The sequence below is a fragment of the Cherax quadricarinatus genome, chromosome 38 (assembly GCF_038502225.1).
Source record: "Cherax quadricarinatus isolate ZL_2023a chromosome 38, ASM3850222v1, whole genome shotgun sequence".
NCBI lineage: Eukaryota > Metazoa > Arthropoda > Malacostraca > Decapoda > Parastacidae > Cherax > Cherax quadricarinatus.
The window spans coordinates 15,824,714-15,844,347 of NC_091329.1; the positions used below are offsets into that span (position 1 = coordinate 15,824,714).

General features: G+C 36.3%; 1 protein-coding gene across 12 annotated transcripts in view; it reads right to left on the reverse strand.

Moving 5' to 3' along the window:
- LOC128693025 (solute carrier family 41 member 1) overlaps nt 1–19,634 on the reverse strand; it is a 155,879-nt gene that overhangs the window by 8,636 nt on the left and 127,609 nt on the right. For all 12 annotated transcript variants that reach the window (XM_070092129.1, XM_070092133.1, XM_070092132.1 and 9 more), the window contains 6 exons: nt 19,066–19,245; nt 18,184–18,328; nt 12,105–12,251; nt 8,866–9,013; nt 6,049–6,257; nt 5,401–5,549 (listed from right to left, as the gene is read on the reverse strand). In XM_070092129.1, coding sequence (XP_069948230.1) covers nt 5,401–5,549; nt 6,049–6,257; nt 8,866–9,013; nt 12,105–12,251; nt 18,184–18,328; nt 19,066–19,245 — 978 coding nt within the window. The remainder of the gene's footprint in view (nt 1–5,400; nt 5,550–6,048; nt 6,258–8,865; nt 9,014–12,104; nt 12,252–18,183; nt 18,329–19,065; nt 19,246–19,634) is intronic.

The window sequence follows — 19,634 nt, forward strand, 5'->3', positions numbered from 1 at the left end:
TCATAAGCAATCATCTTAATACAGATGTTACCCTACTTATGAACATTCGGACATGCAAACAAACATCATCCCAGGTTTATTGTACCAATTAAAAAGGTAACAAGTTTTTTATTACAGTATTTATTATTAAAATATGCTTTAGTATTAAGAACTGTACAATACTGGTACTGTACAGTATTGTCTAAGTTTTCAATGAACAACAGCGCAGAGAGAGAGAGCAATAATAATCATCTTCGTCTTCTTTCAACAAACTGGCCGTATCCCACCGAGGCAGGGTGGCCCAAAAAGAAAAACGAAAGTTTCTCTTTTTAAATATATAGTAATTTACACAGGAGAGGGGCTTATTACCCCTTTACTCCTGGGATTTTAGTCGCCTCTTACTACACGCATAGCTTACAGAGGAAGAATTATGTTCCACTTTCCCATGGAGAGCAATAATAATAATGATAATATAATATATTATTATTTATATTTATAGATGGGGTTGTAAAAGAAGTAAATGCTAGGACGTTCGGGAGAGGGGTGGGATTAAATTATGGGGAATCAAATTCAAAATGGGAATTGACACAGTTACTTTTTGCTGATGATACTGTGCTTATGGGAGATTCTAAAGAAAAATTGCAAAGGTTAGTGGATGAGTTTGGGAATGTGTGTAAAGGTAGAAAGTTGAAAGTGAACATAGAAAAAGAAAGTTGAAAGTGAGCATAGAAAAGAGTAAGGTGATGAGGGTATCAAATGATTTAGATAAAGAAAAATTGGATATCAAATTGGGGAGGAGGAGTATGGAAGAAGTGAATGTTTTCAGTTACTTGGGAGTTGACGTGTCGGCGGATGGATTTATGAAGGATGAGGTTAATCATAGAACTGATGAGGGAAAAAAGGTGAGTGGTGCGTTGAGGTATATGTGGAGTCAAAAAAGGTTATCTATGGAGGCAAAGAAGGGAATGTATGAAAGTATAGTAGTACCAACACTCTTATATGGATGTGAAGCTTGGGTGGTAAATGCAGCAGCGAGGAGACGGTTGGAGGCAGTGGAGATGTCCTGTCTAAGGGCAATGTGTGGTGTAAATATTATGCAGAAAATTCGGAGTGTGGAAATTAGGAAAAGGTGTGGAGTTAATAAAAGTATTAGTCAGAGGGCAGAAGAGGGGTTGTTGAGGTGGTTTGGTCATTTAAAGAGAATGGATCAAAGCAGAATGACATGGAAAGCATATAAATCTATAGGGGAAGGAAGGCGGGGTAGGGGTCGTCCTCGAAAGGGTTGGAGAGAGGGGGTAAAGGAGGTTTTGGGGGCGGGGGCTTGGACTTCCAGCAAGCGTGCGTGAGTGTGTTAGATAGGAGTGAATGAAGACGAATGGTACTTGGGACCTGACGATCTGTTGAAGTGTGAGCAGGGTAATATTTAGTGAAGGGATTTAGGGAAACCGGTTATTTTCATATAGTCGGACTTGAGTCCTGGAAATGGGAAGTACAATGCCTGCACTTTAAAGGAGGGGTTTGGGATATTAGCAGTTTGGAGGGATATGCTGTGTATCTTTATACGTATATGCTTCTAAACTGTTGTATTCTGAGCACCTCTGCAAAAACAGTGATAATGTGTGAGTGTGGTGAAAGTGTTGAATGATGATGAAAGTATTTTCTTTTTGGGGATTTTCTTTCTTTTTTGGGTCACCCTGCCTCGGTGGGAGACGGCCGACTTGTTGAAAAAAAAAATATTAAAAACAATAATAATAATAATCATAACAATAGAAAAATTGTAAAATAATGACTTACAAACAATTCAAGATATGAACAGCCTTCTAGAACGTAACTTATTCGTAAGTTGGGGGGCATCTGTATATAGTTGAAAATTAAAACATTAGCTTCTGTTTGACAAGTCTAAATCATATTCAGAAAAGTTTACCATTAATATTACTGTGTCCATGTGCATAACCCTCATCCTATCCTCTATTCAAATTTTACAATAGGTGCAATAAAAATAGTAAAAAAGCTTCTTAGATTTTTCTTTAAGCTTATTCACTAACAATAAATACAACTTATATAATTTTTTCTTAATAAACACTGTCATCATGATAAAATGTAATACATACATATATTTATCCCACAAAAAAATCCAAAACTTTTCTGCTACAGCTCGTGAACTTGGTATCTCTAATAATATCATGTCTCGTTATACTATTGTTTGTCCCTTCTTCCAGACATGGCTACTGCTCTAATAATTTTACATAGTATTTATTGTTTTATTTGTCGGGAAACAGACAAATACATCTTCTGACACGGTCTTAATCATATAGATGACCTGTTCTTGTGTAACACACAATATTTTCTTTGTACTTCTTCTATCTATGTCTGCTGAAATAATTCTCGTAGAACATATACTGTATCATTGTATTTTGTATTGTAATTTAATTAACTCATACCACTCACTCTGTTAAAACCAATATTTTTAACTTTTATTTTACAAATTAACTTGTAACTTTTATCTATTTTTAAGATCCTATTAATACAGTGTATTAGGCCCTTAAAGAAATAATTAAAAATAAAACTACGTAAACTTTAAGTATGGTATAGCCTAAGCTTGCCCGAAATGCTATGTTAAACTCTAACGTTCTTGTAAACCAACTAATTTAACAATATCCCAGTAGTTATAAGTTAATTTTAAGGCTGCCCAAAATGCTCTGCATATTCGGGGACTTTCTATAAAGTATGTCAATAATGTGAACTAATCCTGTATCAAATGTATAATGTACTTTTGAAGCACGGAGAGATGTACAGCCTGACATAGCCCCCACATAGAAGTACAATACAGACTGGTACAAATAACTGTTTTTTCTATTTCTCTGAGTGCTTTGTCTTTTAACATATGTATAAAGGAATCATCTCCATTGGGAAATGGAACAGAATTCTTCCTCCGTAAGCCATGCATGCAGTAAAAGGAGACTAAAATGACGGGAGTAAGGGGCTAGTAAACCCCATTCCTGTATACATTACTAAATTTAAAAAGAGAAACTTTCATTTTTCTTTTTGGGTCACCCTGCCTTGGTGGGATACGGCCAGTTTGATGGAAAAAAAAAAATGATACTACAACTGATTCAGGGTGTGATACCTCTCAACACATGGAAATAAATCACATATACATACCCTGTATGTACTTTTATGTGGCTATAATATCCATGTGCCCTCAAAGCCATTGTAAAAATGTCTACTATGTACACAAGCCTAAATAAGGACACTTGCACTGCATTTACCTCCCTATACCAACATTTTTTCTTAGGTGAGATATGGTGCTAGGACACCCAAAGAGTTGAACTGAGGCATAAAATATAAGTGGGAGGCAAAGTTGAAGGCATGAAAACTTTGCATAAATTTACAGGGGACACCGAATGGACCCCAGCCCAAATATTCATGACACATGGTTAAGAGGTTAATAAATCATTAACCCTTTCAGGGTTTTCGACGTACTAGTACGGCTTACACACCAGGGTTATTGACGTACTAGTACGTCTAAATTCTAGCGCCTTCAAATCTAGCGAGAGAAAGCTGGTAGGCCTACAAATGAAAGAATGGGTCTATGTGGTCAGTGTGCTCAGTATAAAAAAAATCCTGCAGCACACAGTGCGTAATGAGAAAAAAAAAAACTTTGACCATGTTCTTGGATTAAAACAGCGACTTTGCACTGTATTTTCGTATGGTATTTATGGTTGTATTCTAGTTTTTCTGGTCTCATTTTATAGAATGGAAGACATATTACAATATTTTATTATTATCACACTGGCCGATTCCCACCAAGGCAGGGTGGCCCGAAAAAGAAAAACTTTCACCATCATTCACTCGATCACTGTCTTGCCAGAACGGTGCTTTACACTACAGTTTTTAAACTGCAACATTAACACCCCTCCTTCAGTAATTGAGATGATTTTGACTGGTTTCACAATGAAAAGTACCTTGAAATTGAGCTCAAAGTAGCAGAAATTATCAATTTTTACCAAAGTTCAAAAGTAAACAAATCATGCCAAGTGTTCAATACACGTCAACTGCTGAGTCTAATATTCTTTCACAAGTGCGCTGATATTATTTATACCATTTCTACACTAATGCAGTAGTCTGCATAACAGTAAATCTTCTATTTTTTGTAAGAATAAAAATTCAAAGTGGTAAGCAAAAGAAATATAAGAGGGGCCTGGGGACGTGACTAACGAACAGAGAACTTGTTATTTTAGTGCCAGGAATGTCTTTCTTGTTTATTCTGGACCCTATTTGGAAATTGACATCTTCTGAAATTTGTGTGAAATTGGCAAAATTGCCAATTTCTAACCACTTTATTGGATAGTTGAAACTGGTAAATGGGTAGTTTCTTGTACTCATTCGATAGAAAAAATGGAGTTCTAGCAAAATAAATATGATTTTTGTCGACTAGTACACAGGAATTGGTCAAAAATAGGGCTCAAAGTGGGCAGAATCGCCGATGCGTAAACATTGGTGAGACCACTAACTTCGTGAGAGCATAATTCCGTAAGTTTTCCATCAAATTTCATATTTTTGGTGTCATTATGAATGGAGACAAATGGTTTTTAATACTTGACGTGCTGTTGGAGTGTGAGCAAAGTAACATTTATGAAGGGATTCAGGGAAACCGGCAGGCCGGACTTGAGTCCTGGAGATGGGAAGTATAGTGCCTGCACTCTGAAGGAGGGGTGTTAATGTTGCAGTTTAAAAACTGTAGTGTAAAGCACCCTTCTGGCAAGACAGTGATGGAGTGAATGATGGTGAAAGTTTTTCTTTTTCGGGCCACCCTGCCTTGGTGGGAATCGGCCAGTGTGATAATAAAAAAAAAAAATATGATTGGGAAAAGATTCTCTATCATTTCACAAGAAAAAATAATTTTTTTTTTTTTTTTGAAAAATTTTCAACCCTGAGAACAAGTTTAGGAGAGGGCCTCTCGACCCTGAAAGGGTTAAATTGCCTTCATTTCTTAATCTTCACTTTCTCATTTTTCATTGCTCATCCATGCCAGATTTTAATATTCTTATATACTGCATTTGGTCTTACTTATTCTCTTGTGACTAATTTCTTCATTTGTAATTTCTTCATAATAATTTTTAATTTCCTGCCTTGGTGGGAGACGGCTGACTTGTTAAAAAAAAAAAAATATTTTCTTCTCCATGGAGAAGTGGAACAGACTTCTTCCTCTGTAAGCCATGAGTGTCATAAGAGGCGACTAAAATGCCAGGAGCAAGGGGCTAGTAAGCCCTTCTCCTGTATACATTTGTTTTTCTTTGTAGGTCACCCTGCCTTGGTGGGATATGGCTGGTTTGATAAAGAAGAAAAAATTATTTTCTATGTATCTTTCTTACCAAAAATAGTCTCATTTCTAAAATGGGTAATACAGTCAATTCTTACCTGTAAGAATGCAGCCAGCAGGTATGTAACAACAAATATTGGAGTGAGGGAAGTGTGGCCAGCTTTTAGGTATGAGATGGTGTACATGAAAACTAAATGCCCTGGCACCACCAGAAGTAAGAGAACCCTTGCAGTTCGAGGATGACCAGCTGTGTATAAACATAATAGATTAATGACTCCGTACAAGCTTCACATAAACAGTAAAGTAAAAACAGCTAAATAAAAAAGAATACACTGAAAAAGTAACTGAACTATGTTTTAGTGTGTATGCAAAATAGATGTTTATGATAAGAGGATAAAGTGAAGAAAGACAGCCTTTTTCTTTTTAGAAGGAAAACTGGAAATACAGAGGTCTTAGGAAATGTAGTGAAACAGAAATAACAGTTATACATATTTATAAGAGACATCCTAGAGATTTTTCTGTCTTTACATGAAATATGAGATAAATAACTGGGAGCTATAATTACTGGAATACTATACAGAAATAAATATTCAAATGAAAATTAGATCAAATGCCTCTATAATAATTTGTATACATTTAAAGCAATCTGCATGGTATTTAAAACAGGCTACTATATTAAAACAATATACATACAGCTGGCTGAAAAAGCTTCAGAAAAACGTCAAAAATTATGTTATCAGACTTACCCCTAGCACAGAATGCAGAACAGGGATTAATGCAAATTTCAGCCACAAACTTTGGCATCTTGCCTAATGGAGCTGCAGCATGGAGAGCAGTAGAGATACGGGATGCTTGTACTGCTACTAGGTTTCCACCCACACCGTTGATTACAGGTTGGAATACGGCTATACCCTTGTAGTTGGACACGGTAAAATCTAAAATCAGCCCTCCCATGCTGAAATGTAATGATAATTTTAATTATCTGATTTTAAGCTAGATATCCTAGGGACTGAGAAAGTGAATAACAAATCTATACAAAATAAAACAGGTACAAACAGTGGCACCCCGAGTTTCGTACCGCCCCCAACTCGAACAATTATGTAAGTGTATTATTGCGAGTGCTTGCTTTTGTAAGTATTTTTGGGGTCTGAAACAGACTAATCTAATTTACATTATTCCTTATGGGAACAAATACGTTTAGTAATGGCACTCGAACAGCCTTCTGGAATGAATTATGGCCGAAACTCGGGGTACCACTGTACATGGTACAGTACAGTGGACCCCCGCATAACGATCACCTCCGAATGCGACCAATTATGTAAGTGTATTTATGTAAGTGCGTTTGTACGTGTATGTTTGGGGGTCTGAAATGGACTAATCTACTTCACAATATTCCTTATGGGAACAAATTCGGTCAGTACTGGCACCTGAACATACTTCTGGAGTGAAAAAATATCGTTAACCGGGGGTCCACTGTATAAGTATTTTTTATTTAATAATACATTACAAATATTCATCAAGTTTACGATTTTGCAGTTGCATATAGAATTTTTATATTGCTTTAAAACTCTTTCAATAGCACCTTTCAAAAGATAAAAAATAAGTAGTAAAATATATAACTATCATGGAATAATTGTATTTAGTGAATGAGACCTTGGTAACAAAAACTGACCACAGAGGCTATACATAGATATGTATAACACATTACCCCATATTCTAGCATCCCTTTGTGATATCTTATACAATCTATGCTAGTAACTACAGTACATGAATAGTTAGAACTGTTACAAGTCTAATCATAAATTGATTCCATGTGAATCACTGGTGAAACAAATCCAGGATAGCAAATACTAACCACAAACTGATTAACATTTGACTTCACCTAAATCTTCAACATTTCAGATATTTTTAACCTCCATGTTAGTGGAATGTATTCCCTGGAATGAAGAAGATAGAGATACCTGATAATATATACATGGAAGATGCTTTAAGGCCTAGCCCCAAATGTGCATAATACAATATCAATGTACAAGAGTGATATACTATATGGTAAGAAGTATAAAATAGACCCAATGAAAGTAGGAGTGATATGGAAATAATAATTGAAACGCTGTGTCAACATTCATGGCCCAAGACTATTTGACCTGCGAATAGCATATATCAGAAACATTGCCAAAACAAGTGTATAAGTTTTCAAGAGGTGTCTGGATCACTTCCTCTGCCAATTGCCAGAGCAACCAGAATGTAATTACTTTGTGGTTCAGTGGGCCACGAACAGTAATAGCCTGGTTGATAAGGGAAACAGCAGGAAAGCATATCCCCAAGTTGGGATGCAAGAGTAGAAAAACTTCTGAAACTGGTTGCAGGTATTGTGCATCACAGGTATACAATGATATACAGTGAAGAGATGATGAACAGCATATAAAATATTCCACCCTAAAATCAATTAATTTTAACATATGAATTGTCTTCAGTGCTCTTCTAAAACCTACAGGTGTATAGTGTCTTTAAACTGCCAATAAATATTTTTCATTACAGTTACTTTAAATCTACTAAATCACTTTGAAAAATCTACAGTTCTTCCTTCAATTCATGTATATTAATAATATTTAACACAATCCAATTTAGAGGAAGGTACATGCTGTACTACTGAATTACAGTACATTGCTGTACTGAACTGTATTCACAAGCCTTGTGTAACATTGGAATATCCCACACAGCTTGCTATATGTTTTAGCCATATTTATTTTTCATCTGATCTTCTTAAATTTCCAGTCAAGTCAGTTACAAAGCAAGGACTTCTTTTATTTTATTTTCAAAAGAAGGAGTAAATTTGTTCTACTGTCCAATCTCTAGGCACACAGTCCCAAGAGCTGTGTCATACCAGAGCATAGTTTAAGTTGAGCACTTTTCTTGCTAAATAGCTTCAACAGGTACTGGTTTACACATTTATGACTTCCTTTGATTTAAAGTGCAATACTTTTTATTCAATGTTTAGAAAAATTATTTGGCAACCTCATACATTAACTTGAAAGGGGAAAAAATGATAGCATTTACATTTTAAAGGAGGGGTTTGGGATATTAGCAGTTTGGAGGGATATGTTGTGTATCTTTATACGTATATGCTTCTAAACTGTTGTATTCTGAGCACCTCTGCAAAAGCAGTGATAATGTGTGAGTGTGGTGAAAGTGTTGAATGATGATGAAAGTATTTTCTTTTTGGGGATTTTCTTTCTTTTTTTGGGTCACCCTGCCTTGGTGGGAGACGACCAACTTATTGAAAAAAAAAAAAAAAAAAAATTTACATTTTCTATTCTTCTATAGTTGGAGTCCCCATGTTTGAATACAGTGGCTTGTGTATAAGCAAACCATCGATTTGCTGAGGTTAATTACTGATGATTTTTTATGTCTTATATTTCAAGTTGCATTTAATGACTCATATTATGGTTGGCTTGTTGTCTTCCTTTTAAAAGATTAATGAACCATAATACTCATGTGTTTTCCTTATGTACATACAGCAATGCATGAAAGAATCCAAAAAATCCTTAAAAGATTATGCTCACCTGGAAATCATCATAGCTGAGATGACAGGAGTCCATCCTGAGTAAAGAACCTCCCTAGTGTGCTTGTTGCGAGCAGCAAGCCATACCCACAACGGCAAGGAGAGTAGGTAACAAACAACAATCAATGGGGACAACCATATATCAGACTCTGAGATTAAAAGAAAAAAAGAAGAAAAAATCAATAAAGCATATTATTGAAAGTCTTCTTCGTTCAATAAACCGGCGGTATCCCACCGAGGCAGGGTGGCCCAAAAAGAAAAACGAAAGTTTCTCTTTTTAAATTTAGTAATTTATACAGAAGAAGGGGTTACTAGCCCCTTGCTCCTGGCATTTTAGTCGCCTCTTACAACACGCATAGCTTACGGAGGAATAATTCTGTTCCACTTCCCTATGGAGATAAGAGGAAATAAACAAGAAAAAGTACTAGTAAGAAAATAGAAGAAAACCCAGAGGGATGTGTATATATATGCTTGTACATGTGTAAAAGAGGAAGGTGGCAACAACAAGTAAGAGGGAGGTGAAAGTGTATAAACTAAGGGAGGAGGAAGTTCAGGCGAGATATAAGCGACCATTGGCAGAAAGGTGGGCTAGTGCAAAGATGAGTAGTGGGGGGGTTGAAGAGGGTTGGAATAGTTTTAAAAATGCAGTATTAGAATGTGGGGCAGAAGTTTGTGGTTATAGGAGGGTGGGGGCAGGAGGAAAAAGGAGTGATTCGTGGAATGATGAAGTAAAGGGTGTGATAAAAGAGAAAAAGGTAGCTTACGAGAGGTTTTTACAAAGCAGAAGTGTCATAAGAAGAGCAGAGTATATGGAGAGTAAAAGAAAGGTGAAGAGAGTGGTGAGAGAGTGCAAAAGGAGAGCAGATGAAAGAGTGGGAGAGGCCCGGTAAAAGGTTAAACAAGTTAAGAAAGCCTAAGGAAAGTATGGATTTGTCAGTTAAAAACAGAGTAGGGGAGTTAGTAGATGGGGAGAGGGAGGTATTAGGTAGATGGCGAGAATATTTTGAGGAACTTTTAAATGTTGAGGAAGAAAGGGAGGCGGTAATTTCATGCACTGGCCAGGGAGGTATACCATCTTTTAGGAGTGAAGAAGAGCAGAATGTAAGTGTGGTGGAGGTACATGAGGCATTACGTAGACTGAAAGGGGGTAAAGCAGCTGGAACTGATGGGACCATGACAGAAATGTTAAAAGCAGGGGGGGGGGGGTATAGTGTTGGAGTGGTTGGTACTTTTGTTTAATAAATGTTTGAAAGAGGGGAAGGTACCTAAGGATTGGCGGAGAGCATGTATAGTCCCTTTATATAAAGGGAAAGGGAACAAAAGAGATTGTAAAAATTATAGAGGAATAAGTTTACTGAGTATACCAGGAAAAGTATACGGTAGGGTTATAATTGAAAGAATTAGAGGAAAGACAGAATGTAGGATTGCGGATGAGCAGGGAGGCTTCAGAGTGGGTAGGGGATGTGTAGATCAAGTGTTTACATTGAAGCATATATGTGAACAGTATTTAGATAAAGGTAGGGAAGTTTTTATTGCATTTATGGATTTAGAAAAGGCATATGATAGTGGATAGAGGAGCAATGTGGCAGATGTTGCAAGTATATGGAATAGGTGGTAAGTTACTAAATGCTGTAAAGAGCTTTTATGAGGATAGTGAGGCTCAGGTTAGGGTGTGTAGAAGAGAGAGAGAATACTTCCCAGTAAAAGTAGGTCTTAGACAGGGATGTGTAATGTCACCATGGTTCTTTAATATATTTATAGATGGGGTTGTAAAAGAAGTAAATGCTAGGGTGTTCGGGAGAGGGGTGGGATTAAATTATGGGGAATCAAATTCAAAATGGGAATTGACAAAGTTACTTTTTGCTGATGATACTGTGCTTATGGAAGATTCTAAAGAAAAATTGCAAAGGTTAGTGGATGAGTTTGAGAATGTGTGTAAAGGTAGAAAGTTGAAAGTCATAGAAAAGAGTAAGGTGATGAGGGTATCAAATGATTTAGATAAAGAAAAATTGGATATCAAATTGGGGAGGAGGAGTATGGAAGAAGTGAATGTTTTCAGATACTTGGGAGTTGACGTGTCGGCGGATGGATTTATGAAGGATGAGGTTAAAGTGCAGGCATTGTACTTCCCATTTCCAGGACTCAAGTCCGACTATATGAAAATAACCGGTTTCCCTGAATCCCTTCACTAAATATTACCCTGCTCACACTCCAACAGATCGTCAGGTCCCAAGTGCCTTTCGTCTCCATTCACTCCTATCTAACATGCTCATGCACGCATGCTGGAAGTCCAAGCCCCTCGCCCACAAAACCTCCTTTACCCCCTCTCTCCAACCCTTTCGAGGACGACCCCTACCCTGCCTTCCTTCCCCTATAGATTTATATGCTTTCCATGTCATTCTGCTTTGATCCATTCTCTCTAAATGACCAAACCACCTCAACAACCCCTCTTCTGCCCTCTGACTAATACTTTTATTAACTCCACACCTTTTCCTAATTTCCACACTCCAAATTTTCTGCATAATATTTACACCACACATTGCCCTTAGACAGGACATCTCCACTGCCTCCAGCCGTCTCCTCGCTGCTGCAATTACCACCCAAGCTTAACATCCATATAAGAGTGTTGGTACTACTATACTTTCATACATTCCCTTCTTTGCCTCCATAGATAACGTTTTTTTAACTCCACATATACCTCAGTGCACCACTCACCTTTTTTCCCTCATCAATTCTATGATTAAACTCATCCTTCATAAATCCATCTGCCGACACATCAACTCCCATGTATCTGAAAACATTCACTTCTTCCATACTCCTCCTCCCCAATTTGATATCCAATTTTTCTTTATCTAAATAATTTGATACCCTCATCACCTTACTCTTTTCTATGTTCAATTTCAACTTTCTACCTTTACACACATTCCCAAACTCGTCCACTACCTAGGATTATTGAAAGTATAGTGTTTAATCCATGACTGAGGTTTCACTGGCTTTATAATTTTCACTGTGATTATACTTAGTCATTCAACCATTAGTCAGTATTCAGAAAACTATTGGAACCTTTTTGAAATTTTTCATAAATACATATGTAATTTGTAGGCAATTTTTTACCTCTATATATGCTGTACAGTACATTACCTATGTCCTACACGTCTTATATCTTAAATCAACAAGACAGTAATGAGTGTGACGGAATTCCATTTTATCATATGATAAGACTCATATCCAGACCCTTACCTTTTGAAGCATACAGTACTGAGGCAATCCAAGCCAATAAACCAAGTGTTGTCAAATCTCCGAGAGATGCAGCAATAGGAGTAGCAACATTGTCAGGGTTGATGCTACACTTTCTTGATGCAAGAATAACTCCCACCATGATTGTACCTGACGATATACAATTTTTAAGAATGAAATAATTGAAATGTAATTTTTTTTTTTTTTCAACAAGTCAGCCGTCTCCCACCGAGGCAGGGTGACCCAAAAAGAAAGAAAATCCCCAAAAAGAAAATACTTTCATCATCATTCAACACTTTCACCTCACTCACACATAATCACTGTTTTTGCAGAGGTGCTCAGAACACAACAGTTTAGAAGCATATACGTATAAAGATACACAACATATCCCTCCAAACTGCTAATATAATATAATGTAAATTAATGTAAATTAAATGTGTATAAAGCAGTCAATCAGATTCATGTCAGGACCCTGCAGGTGTATCACTGGTTAGCATAAGGTTTCACTTTTGCATGTTACTTTGCTTTGACTTTGCTTTGTGTACTATCTACCACAGTATAACTCTTGTAAAATGATCAGCCTTTAATATACAGTATATAGTACTGTACTATGTAAATACTGTATGTATTTTTTTTAAACACGTTGGCCATCTCCCACCAAGGCAAGGTGACCCAAAAAAACAGAAACACTTTCACCACCATTCATAAATAGTCACTGTCTTTGCAGAGGTGCCCAGATATGACAGTTCAGGTGTGTATAAATACTGTAAATGCATTTCCTCTTTTTTTTTTTTTCTTTGGGGGGGGGGGGGGTCACATTACCTTGGTAGATGAGCAGTGTTAAAAAAAAAAGGCCTTTAATATCTGTAAATCACACTCAAATACAGTAGATCCTCCACTAAATGACAATCATTCCTAAGTCAACTGTTTGGATCTCAGAACCTATTTTCCCAGACAATCATGTTAAAATGGAAGAAATTTTTCACAGCAATAATATTCCATCTCTGATTTCACGTAGTTATTTTTACTAAGAATATTTTCATTTAGTTTAACTCAATTTCACTTGCCAGTACAAATACAGTACATAGCCTACCAAACTGCTGTCACTGCACACTATATCAAATCTCATATACTTATCCTTTTTCTTAAAATAAATATTTTCTATTATCAAACCTCTTTCTATACACATCCAATTGGAGGGCTCCATTATCACTTACCACTGGCTCTTCAAATTGACCTACCATAATGCAGGAGGGCCCTGCTTTACAGCATTTTGCTAATACAGCAGTTTTCAATTATACCTATTCTTCACTGATTCAGACTTCCTACAATAAATGTAGTATTCACCGCTCACTCTAAGATAAGGATAAAAATATTTAAGGTAAGGAAGTGTACGGTAGGGTTATAATTGAAAAAATTAGAGGTAAGACAGACTGTAGGATTGCAGATGAGTAAGGAGGTTTTAGAGTAGGTAGGGGATGTGTAGATCAAGTGTTTACACTGAAGCATATATGTGAACAGTATTTAGATAAAGGTAGGGAAGTTTTTATTGCATTTATGGATTTAGAAAAGGCATATGATAGAGTGGATAGGGGAGCAATGTGGCAGATGTTGCAAGTATATGGAATAGGTGGTAAGTTACTAAATGCAGTAAGAGTTTTTATGAGGATAGTGAGGCTCAGGTTAGGGTGTGTAGAAGAGAGGGGAACTACTTCCCAGTAAAAGTAGGTCTTAGACAGGGATGTGTAATGTCACCATGGTTGTTTAATATATTTATAGATGGGGTTGTAAAAGAAGTAAATGCTAGGGTGTTCGGGAGAGGGGTGGAATTAAATTAAGGGGAATCAAATACAAAATGGGAATTGACACAGGTGCTTTTTGCTGATGATACTGTGCTTATGGGAGATTCTAAAGAAAAACTGCAAAGGTTAGTGGACGAGTTTGGGAGTGTGTGTAAAGGTAGAAAGTCGAAAGTGAACATAGAAAAGAGTAAGGTGATGAGGGTATCAAATGATTTAGATAAAGAAAAACTAGGTATCAAATTGGGGAGGAGGAGTATGGAAGAAGTGAATGTTTTCAGATACTTGGGAGTTGACGTGTCGGCGGATGGATTTATGAAGGATGAGGTTAATCATAGAATTGATGAGGGAAAAAAGGTGAGTGGTACGTTGAGGTATATGTGGAGACAAAAAACATTATCTATGGAGGCAAAGAAGGGAATGTATGAAAGTATAGTAGTACCAACACTCTTATATGGGTGTGAAGCTTGGGTTGTGAATGCAGCAGCGAGGAGGTGGTTGGAGGCAGTGGAGATGTCCTGTCTAAGGGCAATGTGTGGTGTAAATATTATGCAGAAAATTTAGAGTGTGGAAATTAGGAGGTGTGGAGTTAATAAAAGTATTAGTCAGAGGGCTGAAGAGGGGTTGTTGAGGTGGTTTGGTCATTTAGAGAGAATGGATCAAAGTAGAATGACATGGAGAGCATTTAAATCTGTAGGGGAAGGAACGAGGGGTAGGGGTCGTCCTCGAAAAGGTTGGAAGGAAGGGGTAAAGGAGGTTTTGTGGGTGAGGGGCTTGGACTTCCAGCAAGCGTGCGTGAGAGTGTTCGATATGAGTGAATGGAGACGAATGGTATTTGGGACCTGATGATCTGTTGGAGTGTGAGCAGGGTAATATTTAGTGAAGGGATTCAGGGAAACCGGTTATTTTTATATAGCCGGACTTGAGTCCTGGAAATGGGAAGTACAATGCCTGCACTCTAAAGGAATGGTTCTGGATATTGACAGTTTGGAGGGATATGTTGTGTATCTTTATATGTGTATGCTTCTAAGCTGTTGTGTTCTGAGCACCTCTGCAAAAACAGTGATTATGTGTGAGTGAGGTGAAAGAGTTGAATGATGATGAAAGTATTTTCTTTTTGGGGATTTTCTTTCTTTTTTGGGTCACCCTGCCTTGGTGGGAGACGGCCGACTTGTTAAAAAAAAGAAAGAAAGAAAAAAAAGTAATGTGTGTACTGTATATGCATTTTCTTAAGCCTAGTTCTATTGCTCACTTTACATACTATAGTGTAAATATGTTAACTGACTTTTATATGCATTTGAAAAAAAAAAAAAGGCTATGTTTAATTTTATAGCAGTAGCCCAGAACCTAACCTGATGTATAAGCAGGGCCTGCCTGTGTTCCATGAATAACAATTATTCCTATAACTATTTTCTTGTGTGGTTAAAAATTCCATAAACATTTTTGCTTAACACCTCCCAAAATCTCTCTACCCTCCACTCTCCTCAGGTGTATAAATGCTTATTGTAACCTACTTCTCACATCCTACCTTTATTCTAATCTTTCTTGTCTTTCCACAGTTGGTCACTTAATATTACCATTACTTTAACCAGTTCTCTCAGATACTCCCAATTATCCCCATTTACTACTACCTACTGAATTGCTCCCGCCCTATTTTGCTTAGTGCTTGGACACTTAATCAACTACAGAAACACACAAGATTTATCACCAGAGAAGACAATACTCATTACTGAAGAATCCTGGAATCATCACTTATCTGTATATCCAACAACTTCAACCAAAACAATGGCTTCTATAACATAGCTGAACCCCTTGCCAAGAAATTTCTTCATTGCTATCCCACATAAGAACATAAGACTGGAGGAACACTTCAGAAGGTCTATTCATATACTTGTCCAATCTCTTTTTAAAGCTACCCAAGGTCCTAGACTCTATTACCCTACTCAGAAGATGGTCACATGCAGCTTTCTCCACCTGACGCAGCATTCACCACCTGATTCCATCCTATAAATACTCATGTACCTTTCACCCAGGTAGATCTGTTTGTGACTTGATAAAGTCCACTGTGTGGGCGAAATATTGTCAATAAAGGATCACATTATACTGCTTACGTGTTTATATTTCCATTGTGTCAGTATTTTATACCATTTATTTCCGACGCAGAGTATGTAAACAAGCAGACAAACACGTCTGGTTTTGGTGCGTACATGTTCATCTACAAATAACATCTCATTTTTATTCAAATTCAGGTGTGTATAAATACTGTAAATGCATTTCCTCTTTTTGTTGTTGTTGTTGTTGGGGGTGTATTTATCATGTTTATATGTTACGTAGCATGTTTTTATATAATTTTGAGAAAAATATCATAGATGGAGTAATGAAAATGTTTATATTAATGTAATATATGAAATTTAATGTACCTCAGTTATTATTACTGATCATTATTAATATGGCATCCTCAAGACTAATAAGACACTCTTAGTAATTTTAATGTGTACCTGCGTGCCAGCACAGTGTCTAATTTTATTTAGGTACAGGTATACATAAGTATAATTATCAGAGTATATATAAAACATGAAATAACTTCAAAACACTTAGAAATTTTGGAAAATTTCCAAACATAATGGAGAGACGCAGTGCTCAAGGAGAATGTAAACAAACTGGGTGGGGTGCGGTGACCATATTAGAAAGTCAGGTGGGGAAAGCCATGTAGTGAGTTTCGGTCATAATTTGAAATGTTTGTATTAGCGGAACACCGTAAGGCAAAATGCTGTAAAGCGGGGCCCTACCATACTTAGGTTTGAGTGGTTCCAAAGTGCTGTTGTAAACAAAGAACACAAAGTTAGAATGTTCAAGAGTAAACAAATGACGTCATGCGTCTAATACGCATTAGCTGATGGGGCTAACATGCGTTCATGAATGTGCTAATTATTTATACAATTATTACAACATTGCATACGAGTAAATCTTTTATTTTTTTGGTGTGAATAAATATTCATTATGTGAATTAAAAATCAAAATGGAATTCATTTGTAAAGCCTGAAAATGTAACTAACAAACAGAGGATATGTTACTCTAGTGCCAGGAATGTCTGCATTATTTATTCTGAACCCTATTTTGAAATTGGAATATTCTGAACTTTGTGTTAAATTGGCCAAATTAGCAATTTCCAATCATTTTATTGGGTAGTTAAAAAAGTTGACTGGGCAATTTCTTGTGTTCAATTGATAAAACAGAAGTAATACTAGTGAAATAGCTAAGAATTTGAATGACTTGAAAACTGAATTGTAATTGGCCTAAAATGGGAGTCAAAGCCGGCAAAATCACTGATGCATCAAAGTTCGCGAAAGCGTAACTTTGTCAATTTTCCATCAAATTTCATTCTCTTTGTTTTATTACCTTCAGAAAAAAGATTCTCTACCATTTCATAAGAAAAAATCATTTTTTTTTTTTTTTTAAATTCTTGGACCCTGGCTGTCGCTCTTGAGATTCGGCCTCTGAACCCTATAAGGGTTCAATAAATTTTGATGCTTTCTTTGAATGCACACATACATTTACTACATTCATCAAAGGCTAAATTACAATTCTAAATTATGATTCTTCTCATGTAAACAAACTTAAAATTAATGAAATTTGTCTGTAACACCTTATACAGTAATATTACAGAGTATAATTACAGAAATTATAGTTACCACTAATGAGGAAATAGCAACATATGTATCGTGGTTCAACTAAACAATAATATATCACTGTCATGATTTGATGACCAGCAAAAATTATTGAGAAACTCACCTTCAATTCTTCTGTGAAACAGTAACATGTAAAATCACTCCCAGTAGGGAAACAGCTGATATAAAAACCAATATTGCAATACAGCTTCTCCTCGCTTAGCAACGTACTCATTTACTGACGACTCGGACATACGAATGGCTCTCTGACCAGTATACGTACCTAAATAATGTATATTAGAGCTGATTTCCTCTATTCCGTTTATTACAATACAGACTATACTACTGTATAAACATTTAAAATATACTAGAAATGTTATAAATGGTGCAAAGGTGACATTAAAACAATATGAAAGATGGCTGACACAAACCCACTACCATTATAGTATGCTCCTCACTTAGCGACGAATTCGTTTACTGACGTGGTTTTAGGAACGGAACTCCATCGTTAAGTGAGGAGAGGCTGCATATTGAAATGCATTATGTAAATGATGCAATTTTTTAATCTTGAATACAGTATAAATAAAATCTGACACACTACAGCATTAGCCTTACTAAGGATTAATGACGCAAGAGATGCAGTGACGAGAGCAGCAGCACAGAGAAGCAGTGCATGGAGGATATTGAAGTGCCCTTCTGGAATCCATCCCATCACCACAGCAGCTACAGATGCCAGGAATCCAACCACTATAGCTTGACACTGTAAAGAATTTCAGCATGAAAATGTATCTTATGCATGACTTAACCACTAACCATGTTGTTCAGTATGACTCTGGTTTACATACAGTTATGTAATTACTTACCAATTTAATCAAAACTATAGACAGGGTTTGTTTCTGGTATGTTTTTATGACAAAAAATTCTTATTTAATTTTCAGCAAAAATTTCATATACTTTGGCACTGTTATTTATCAGCACTCATATACAGAATTTGTGTTCAGTAGATAGTTTTATGAAAACCAAAATTTCTACGTAATTTTCAAGCAATCTTTCATAAGCTGTAGTACAGTACCTTCATTTGATCTTATTTTTTTATTGCTTTTTATATATACACACAAGAATAGGGGTGCATAATATTACACCTAATCCACATGCTGGTACTTAGTAAAGCATATAATAACTAGATGTATTTTGGTCGCTGCATGGTCCAAGAACAGTATCTCTTTATTCCATAACCCCAGTCCTATGCCTCAATGTATGTAAATGAAACAGTGAAGTTCAGCATTAAAAAGGTAAAATTTCCATCTGTTACACAGTACATGTTAGCAGCTCTGAATATACAACTCTTTGTTTTTTTAGTTAAAACATCAAAAGGATATTTTTGATAGAAAATATGCAAACAGGCTATGATGCAAGAATATTCAATTATACTGTAAAACAGTAATTGAATATTATACATACATATGCACATTTAAAGAGTGTAGCTGAATTACAGACCTGAATAAGTGCCATGTTTCCAATGATCATAGACAGACAGTCTTCTTTATTATCAAGGTGACCAAGATTAGCATGAGTTGACAGCCGTGATGCTAATGTCATTTCCAAGTTTCCTTTCAGACCCAAAAGAGCTGGCACCATGATAAAAAGTTCACTCACATCTCTGAAGACATCCCAGTGCTGAAAAGAATCATATCACGGATTATAGCATATGTTTTAATAATTCCTTTGTTAATGTTGACTAAGCTAGACATAATAACAAAAATAAAAGATTATTAGTGAATCCTTAGGTGCAGTTACAGTCAGAATAGACCCATTTAAAGCATAATTAAGACGGTAAACTAATGAAAAGCAGCTTGAAATTTATACATTACATAATTCTGGTGAGACTAGGCTGTAATGGAGAGATTTGGCAAGTAATTCTTTACTGTCAGTAAAGTAGAGAAGTATGTGCCAGAATGCAAGATAAAGAGAGGATTTTGACTTTAGTAGGCATGTGTCCGTCATCTGATGTTGTAGACGTGTTCCAGATCCATGGCATTAGTACTAAGTTCAATCACACAATATAC